The sequence below is a fragment of the Hipposideros armiger genome, unplaced genomic scaffold (genome assembly GCF_001890085.2).
Source record: "Hipposideros armiger isolate ML-2016 unplaced genomic scaffold, ASM189008v1 scaffold_1140, whole genome shotgun sequence".
Taxonomy (NCBI): domain Eukaryota; kingdom Metazoa; phylum Chordata; class Mammalia; order Chiroptera; family Hipposideridae; genus Hipposideros; species Hipposideros armiger.
Window position 1 is genome coordinate 33,551 of NW_017732490.1, and position 9,137 is coordinate 42,687.

Here is a 9,137-nt window from a genome sequence, read left to right on the forward strand (position 1 = left end):
TCAAGGAGATAGTTAGATATGGACTTAAGCTCAAAAAGAGGTTTTAGCTGGATTTAATAATTTCCAAGTTATATATTTGGAAGTTATAGTCATATAGATATTATTAAGGTCATATGAATTATTAATGAGATTACTTAGTAAGAATTTCAGCTATAATGATAAATTGCATTGATTGAGTGCCTGGCTCACATGTACCAGGCACTTTTCTAAATATCTTATGTGTATCAGCAATTTAATTTTCTTGGCAGTGCTTTGAGGAAGGTACAATTATTACCCCTATTTTTACAGATGAGGAAACTGAAGTACCCAAGAAGCTGAGTAACTTGCCCAGAGTCACACAGCTAGTAACTGGAGGAACTAGGTTTCCAAACCAGGCAGTGTGGCTCCGAATGGTAGAGTGAGAAGCACAGGAATGAGCTCCGAGAATTGGCAACTATAGAAAAAGAGGAGCTGGAGAAAGACCCTGACCAAAAAGTTCCAGAGCATAAGAGGTAATCAGGGGAGTGGGATAGAGACACCAGGAGATTACAAAACAGAAATCAGTCAGCTGTGTCACACACCACTAAGTTAAATCAGGACTGAAAGTGGCCTTTGGATTCAACATCAGGGAGGCCATTGGTGACTGGGGCCAGGGCTCTTCCTGGGGAGTGATTTGGATGGAAGAGAGATTCAGAAGGAAGTCAGATTGCAGTGAACAGAGCAGTAAATCAAAAGTGAGAAAATACAGTCAGCAGGTTTGGGTAAATTTCAAGGAACCAGAGGACAGGGACTAGAAAGGTGGACCGTAGCTGAAGGGGGACTAACAAAAAATGTTTTAATACGGGACGTAATAAATCATGTTTGAATGCTGCCCAGAGGGATCAGCAGAACAGGAACATATAAGGCAGAGCTCTCAAGACCCTTGGATGGGCAGGCTGGATGGTATCCAGAGCATGTCCAATGGAGACACCGGCCTTTGACGGGGAGAGGAAAGGAGTCAAGATGGCCGTGGCTGGAGATTTGATGGCACAAAAGTCGAGCAGCTCCCATTTTTCAGTGAAGCATGTGCTCAAGGTCATCATCTGAAAATGAGCTGATAAAGTAAATGTCATGTGTAGTAGGCATACCTAGGGAAATCTGACTTTTCCTTTCTGTGCTCTTAAGGGCCTATATGAAGTACACAGATTACTTTTTTTATCTCAGTGTCCGCTAGATGCTGATATTTTCATCCTTTCAACTCACAGTTTTTAAAAGATACTTAGACCAGTCAGAAGCCTGCAAGCTCCTTGAGTGGAATCGAGTCTTATTTTTCCCAGTATCCTAAGCTCCGAGGACTAGGCCTGACACCTAGTAGGCCTTCAAAAATATTTGATGTATAAATGAAAGAGGGGCTATCTATTTAGGAATGAGGTATTCTATCTAGATACGAAATCACTAGTTATAGGTACTAAAATACATGAAAAGTATTTATAAAGATTCTGAAGTTTTGCAAATAAGAATGCTTAGAAACATTTTTGAAAGCCATAGGATGATAGGAAAGTGTAGCATTATTTCTGTTTGTCTGTTATACTTTAACCACTGCTTCTTATCAGGAACTGTAATAATGGTGTTAAACAGATGTGGCTTCTATTTATTTGGCACTTTTATTTTGAAGGAAGACCGAATATCTTCAGAAAGCACTCAGTTATCTGTAATATCCAAACTCATATTTTTTTAGGGACTCATTTCCTGCGTGGATTGTTTGGGCTATTTGCTTCCTTCTTTTAACTGCTAACCACTATTTGCTTCTTTCTTTTGCCTAAACTTCTATAGAGGAAATGCAGGAGCTGGAACTGAGAAAATTCAATAAATCTCTTTATCTGTTAGGAATTTTGATAGAAAAGTCACAAGAAAGAGGTCAAAATAATGACTAACATGAAGGTAGGAGAAATCTGTGGTAATTACCTATAGCCTTTCTGTTACCTACAGCCATGAACTTTTAAGGACTGAAGAGATAGTCAACAAATTATACATTGACTTAAGTAGAAAGAAGTTTGAAATTTCATCTTTTTCACTCCTGCCTTCCTCTTTGAAACACACACACACACACACACACACACACACACACACTCATCAGTGGTATAAACATTAATGATGCTATTCAGATAACAGTGCTAATGATTCTTACCGTTTGCTATGTAACCTGGTATGTACATAGCATGACTCCCTGGAATAGAGTGGGCTAGGGCGCTTATGCTGGGAGAATGATTGACATGCACTTTCAAGCTATATCTACCATTTACAGCAAAGGAGAAAAAATACCTCGAGTAAATTCCATCATTTTTTATAACATCGACACCTGTAGATATATAAAAAAAGTCAACACTTGTCATCACCGTTGATTACTAATAATTAATTAAATTATTAAAAAGTAAGATTCGCTCCCCTTATTTTCCTATTTTAGCATATGCTGTCATGGCCATCCCTATTTTTGATGTTATCAGGTGATTAAAAATCCAATGGCTCCATAATTTCTCCCTATGGCTCCTTAACCTATGAAAAGTTATTTTGTGAAGGTGAATGAGTTGTGCCTGCTTCAGCGCTAAGAAAGCATTTAATAATCATTTAATAAGCGTTTAGGGATCTCCTTCCTATCATTGAAAATAATTCTAGTTTTTCACAGGAACCAAGAACATTCTTAAGCTTGTTTATAGTCACAGGTCCTTTTGAGATAAAAGCTATTCTGCCCCTAGGAAATAAATATATGTGCATATATACATATTTTCACAGAATTTCAAGGGGTTATGAGTAGCCAGAAGCCCTGATTAAAAACAAAAAACCTCCTGATTGAAAAAAAAATCAAAAAACAAAACCTTTGGTAGTTGATAAAATAGTGTGAAATCATTTATTGGGTTGTCAGAAATGTAATGACGCATTTTTGCAACGAAAAACATAGAAAAAAATGCGTCATGACTTTTCTGACAACCCAATAGTTTCTTCGAAGGGTACATGGAGCCATTATTCTAGATCAGAAGGGGCTCATTGACTTGGAGGTGGACAGCCTTTGGTTCCATCCACTGTGCCTTGCTTCAGGAGGTATTGTTAAAGTTTGGCCACCGCTAGACTCCTTTCCTTTCATATTGAACCTCAGAGAGCAGTTCAGTTCCTAATCAAGTCCATGACTGAATGGCAGGAAGGCCTAGATGCCAAGGCAGCAGGGAGGTGCAGCTTAGCCCAAGTGCAGATCACATTCACTGTTGACATGCAGGTGGCCCCACGGGGCAAGGAGCTTGTCCTGTTCTAGAGTCAATTCCATTCTCATACCACATGCCCAGCCCTGTTCTCTAGCATCGTGTCATCACTAAAGTAAGTGCTCTCGAGTCCCCACTGCAGAGGCAGGGCTGTTCCTTAACATGAGAAAAGTAGGAATAGGTTGAATTAAAATAAAATTTCATAAGTAACTTATGAAATTGTTTTGATGTACTGGAAAGAAATCAAATCTTGGTGTTTTAGTGGCTGAATGATTAATATGGTCTATCTCTGCTGAGATATGATAAAGAAAAATCTCCTTATGCCACAGTTACCACTGCCACCTCATTTAAATACTGAATCAGAAAGATACAGGAAGGAACACTGGCTTGAGTGTCAGGGGACTTGGTTTTAAGGTCTGGGTCTGCCATTTAGTAGCTATAAAACAATCTTCTCTGAGCCTCAGTTTTCTCATCAATAAAATGGGGATAATATTTCACAGGGTTGTTATTATGATTTGTTGCAAGTGTGTATGAGAAAGTAAATTTTAAATTACTAAGCATTTTACATGTATAAATTTTATTATTGTTAATTAGTTTTACTCAGCAGGTAAATACTGCTTCCAATATAAAGATATATGTTAGACCATACATGTGCGCTAAGAATTGGGGGAAAAACTAAATTTACACTTTGATGCCGAAACAACCTTTTTCATTGTTTCTTTCATTAGGGTATAAATTTAGACATCAAATAAATAAAATGGTTCCAGTGAATAAATATAAAAGCCTGTTGAGCCTATTCAAGTGATTTTTCCTAAGATAAGCTGTATCTGCTCTCCTGTAGGCCAGCCCACAGGCTGGGGCAAAGCAGGAACATTCTAAAGTGCATTTCTGGACTATATACAAAAAAAATGAAAGGTGGGGCTGTGGATAAGCAATCAGAATATGAGCAGTTCTTTGGATCTATCCCAATAGACAAAACAAGAGGACTTCTCTGGTATCCCGCTGAGGTTGACTGGAACTAAAATCCTTTAAACAAACCTTTGTTTCATAAATGCCATACGAGATTGACTTGGCGAGATAGATATTAAGGGATTGCCAAACCAAAGACTCTTGAAAAAATGTTTCTTTGAAACAACAGAGGGAAGGAATATGATTTTATTAGTAGATCAAACACATGGGGCTAACACAGACTTTGAGGTCCATTGTCATTCTGAGAACTTAGTTTAGAAAAAAAAAACAGCAGGAAAGATAAAACAACTGAGGAATTTGTTTTTAAAAGTCAAACAGGCTAGTCAGAAAGAGCCCAGGTGCTGCTCTTTGCCAAACTTGATTCTGTGCTATCTGTGACGTATGATGAGGAAGCTCTGAACGCTCTAGGTGCAAAATGAGTACTTTGAAATAGGGTTTGGTTTTGTTCTGCTTTATTTTCCCAGGGGTGGGAAAAATCTCTATCCCAATTCCAATAGGCTTGATGACCTAATCTTGTGGCCAAATCACATGTGTAAAAGGCACTGGCTATGCCCTCTTATCAACCCAGCTACTTGGCTAAAAATAGTCTAGGGTCAACTCAGAAGTCACAAGTTCAATTTCCAATTTTCTCTTCACAATCTGGTTCAAGGAGAAAAAATGGATTTACTGTCATTGCAGCCCCCTTTTTGGGTTTTCATTTGCTATTTTAATTGTTCCATCTAATTACGTTAATGAATAGTAACATATTCACAAGGACATAGAACCTGTTCCTGTGTGACCTCACTGAGTGTGGCCAGTGTCACTGGACAAGTGTCACTGGCTTGAAGCCAAGACCTAGGTGTCAAACAACTTCCTTTCACCATTTTGCTTCTACACAGCCACGCTGAGGACACGCTTTTCCCAAGTTCATATTTTCTTACCTTGTGCAGAGGCAACCTGTAACTGCCTAGTATATCAGTGATTCTATGAGAATTGGAGAATCTCATAAAATTGGATGAGAAAAATAATTGCTTTGAAAGAATTTAAAAGACAAGCTTAATGTTGATACTGCAGCATCACAACAGCTCTTGAGAACATGAAAAATAACATCACATTCTTTGTTACCTGCTCCGTCATCAAAAAGTTTCAGTGTAACAGGATCTCCAGTCTCTGGCTCAATCATAGCAGTGACAGTGGCATTGAGAATGGGATAGAAGCCCTTTCTCACATTCGCATAGATCATCATGGGATGGGGAAAACGGGTGCTGTCTTCTTCCACAAAGACTTCCACAGTAGCAGGAGGTATGTCTGAGCAGGAGGCACGCGAGATCGCTGTCACTTTCAGGGCTTGCAGAGAATGGTGGGTATTGTTCAGTGTGTAAGTCCAGGGCCCAGGCTGCAAAACAGAGGCTTTTTGTTTTGTCAAGTGTGAAGAAAACGATCAACACTTAATTTTAAAGCATATATCTAATCTCTTAGGGTGTTTTGTTCTTGTTTTGTTGATATTGCATTTTCTAAAATACTACAAAAAAATGTCAGGAATAGCAATAATTGGTTAAGTGATAACTAAATTCATAGCACAGCCCACTTGTATTGTTAGATGCCTCTTCAGGGAATTATTCCCTGAGTCTATCTGTGGGAAAGGACATGTCTTGAGTCTCATTTTAGAAGGTAATGATAACAGTGTTTCAGAGTTTCAAAGTGCTTTGCAAATATTAATCTGAATCCCTTCACCAAAAAGGAGGTACAACATTTTTGTTCCTTTTATATAATGAAGAAATTTATAGCAAATTCAGTGGACAATTACGATATATGTAATTACGATATAAGCTGGAGTAAAAGGCAACAGCATTTTTTCTCCCCTCCACCCACCTCGACCAATACCCATAAATATCAAGCAACAAAACCCACATGCACTAGTAGGTCAGGATTCTACCATGTCTATGTTGGGTAATTTATAGAGATATTGCTAAATACCATTTGCTTTGGCCAGTCTAGGCCGCCTGGGGGAAATTTGCAAAAGAATATCTGAAAGAAAAAATGCTTAAACGACAATGTAGCAGAAATTTGTTGTTTTGATTAAACTGTACATAAATACTCCTTTTTCCCTTATTCCTGCTGCTGTTCCTTCTAAAATCCTGGAAGTAACAGGAGAAACACAATTGATACAAGGAAGAACGGAGAAAGCAAAGGGTTAAGGTGGGACTCAGTGTGGAAAGTTAAGATGCCACCACAATGCACCCAGCCTTCTGCGTTGGGATTCATCATAGGCTTCACTGTTTTCCAGTGAAATCGCAGTTCAAGCATCAAGATTAATTAATATTAATTAATTTTAATCATCTCCTTAGTAACAGATACATGGCAGGGACCCACATCAAAAACTTCTCTTTGGGTATATAAGAAGTGTTGTGATACAGGGCACCTAATTCAGACTAGGAGGTTGGGCAAAGGCAGCAGGATGTAGATAAAGTGTTCCTGGCCCTTGTGTACATGTGTGAAAAGAACACCATGAGTTTGGAGAAAAGTTAAGTAGGAGCAGAGCCTGGGATATTTGGGAGAAGGGTTAAGAGACATGGTTGGGCAGGAGCCAGAACATGAAGAGCTTGGTATGTAAGAGTAACCACAAGGATTTTATCCTGAGACCAGCAAAGAATTCTGAATGGGAGACAGGCTTGTTCCAATGTGTGCTTCAGAAGGATCACCTGATAGAGGTGACGCGGGGATGGCAGGATGCTGGCCCAGAGCCAGGGAGGCTGAGCAGAGGATGTCAGCAGTGACCTGGGGAGGGCGGGGCACCAGTGCTGAAGAGGGACTGCGTGCGTTCGGGCAGTGCAAGAGCCCATCTGATCAATTCACTGCCTGCTCAGAACCGTCAGTGGTTCCCTTACTTTAGTGCTCAGACTCCTCCTCCCTCTACTGCCGATCAGAGCCTTTGCTGACATGGCTCCCGTTTATCTGTCTAGCCTCATCACCCCTCCACTGTCCTTCCCCGAAATCTCCAATCCACTTTACATGCTGCTTGCTAGTTCATCTATATTGAACTACTTGTACTTCAATGAAGAGCCATGTTCTTTTTCTCTGAGCCTTTCTTTCTATTGCTGTCCGCTCTGCCCAGAATGTCATTTACACCTATGCCCCCTTTGTCCTCCATATTTCCATTTTTATGTTTTCACTTCCAGGAAGCATCCTCCTTCCCACCTCCCGACTCCCCTATCTGCGAATCCTTCCTATACGCCCTGAGTACCCTGTTCTTATCACGGCATTTTATTACAAAGCACCTAGAACACGACCCAGCACATAGTAAAGGGCTCAACAACACATGTGTTGCATGTATTCATATTATACATTCCAAGTAGAGAATTTTTTTTCTGAACGTTTAGATAAGTACGTCTATATGGATTTTGTAAAGAAGGAAGTAAGCAAAAAGAAATTATTTTTACTACATAAATACTAATTTCCAAGTGAGAAGCCTTTGGTGTCCATTATTTAAAGTTTTGAACATACCTTAGTTATTCCCTTTAAATTTTTAACATTCACAAAATGCCCTCATAAATTTAAAGTAAATTGATATATCAGAATAGGATTTCCTTGACACAATGCATTTAATTATGTGACTCAACTGAACGTGATTTGTTTGACTAAATGTTGTCATTATGAACAAACTTAACGACACTTACCACAGCAGTTCCTGGAATCCAGAGGTGAGCAGTCCGCAAAGCTTGATTGATGATAAAATTATTTGTATTGTATTTTCTTCCATTAGGATCAAATACTACAATCTCAGGGGGACCACTGGTCTGCCATGTGACTAGAAAGGCAGTGTCGTTGCCCACACTGTTATCCACAGCCACAGTGTTTCTCATTTCGTGGTGAGGTTTAACATTCTCACCCATGCTTTCAAGCTGTGCAAGAGAGTATATATGTGTGAAATTTCCTAGAGGTTATATAATCATTCCATCTGTTTCTTTACATTTGTGATAAATAAAAATGAATTGGCAAAAATAAAAATCATTTAATTCTTATATGTACTCTACTTACGTAAGTCATTTTTCATATAAAAATACATTGCCAAAGCACAATATAGTCTAGAAGTACAGTAGCTATAAAATATTTTATTATACCTAATACAAGTGTTCCTTTAACAGCATTTAATCATTGTGTATTTACACTGGATCCAAGTCTGTAAGTAACTTTCAAAAGTTATATTGATTAAATAAATACATTAGTAACACTTTGTAAAATTGCTCAGACCTGGAAAACATATAAAATTTTATTGGTGGATGACAGCAAAGACATTGTGGATTATTTGCTAAAATCAATTTAACAAGTGTTTGTGGACTGCTGATTACTATACCACATTCTGTGCTGAGCTCTGAGCGGTTGAAGGGGATTAGATGTAATTTATGTCTACAGTATAGTGGGGCTAAAGGCCCCCAAACAAGTTTGGGAGCATAAGGCTAATTTGAGCCATATGAATAATATTTTGTGAATTTTTTTCTTTCACTTTTGAAACATTCGCTTTTCTTTTATATTATTAAAGAGGAGATCACAGGGTAGAAGGATTATTCAGAAAAGCCCATTGTAGTCTAATCTGTAATATATATTGTCATTTATAATTCACCTTTTTTCACATCTAATGGTGGAATTGTGGTTGTTGACTTTACTGTGTACATATAATCTATGTGTTAAATATTTCCTAAGACTAATCCTGCCATTAACTTGGCAGGATCACTTACCATCTGTGAGGGAACAGCAGATGAAATTTGTTTATGTCCAAAATATCCTTAAAGTACTCAGAAAGAAATAAAAATTTGTCCCCTTTAAAAAATGGCTTCATTAGAGGAAGCTTTTGTAAGCAAAATTAAGTAAACTGTGGTAGAGATATTTAGGAATTTTTAGAATTAGTATGAAATAGTTGATACTTTTTATATGAGAAAGGAACTTCAGAGAAGTGTTTGGAGAAGCAAAAGTAAAATGGAT

The 9,137-nt window shown here is 38.3% G+C and overlaps 1 protein-coding gene across 1 annotated transcript in view; it reads right to left on the reverse strand.

Moving 5' to 3' along the window:
- Positions 1–1,944: 1,944 nt before the first annotated feature.
- The window catches only part of LOC109376505 (calcium-activated chloride channel regulator 2-like), a 27,535-nt gene continuing 20,342 nt past the window's right edge, over positions 1,945–9,137 (reverse strand). The window contains exons 5-7 of the mRNA XM_019632436.1: positions 7,835–8,059; positions 5,283–5,553; positions 1,945–2,317 (exon numbers count right to left, since the gene is read on the reverse strand). Of these exons, the coding sequence (XP_019487981.1) occupies positions 2,133–2,317; positions 5,283–5,553; positions 7,835–8,059 (681 nt within the window). The 3' untranslated portion in view covers positions 1,945–2,132. The remainder of the gene's footprint in view (positions 2,318–5,282; positions 5,554–7,834; positions 8,060–9,137) is intronic.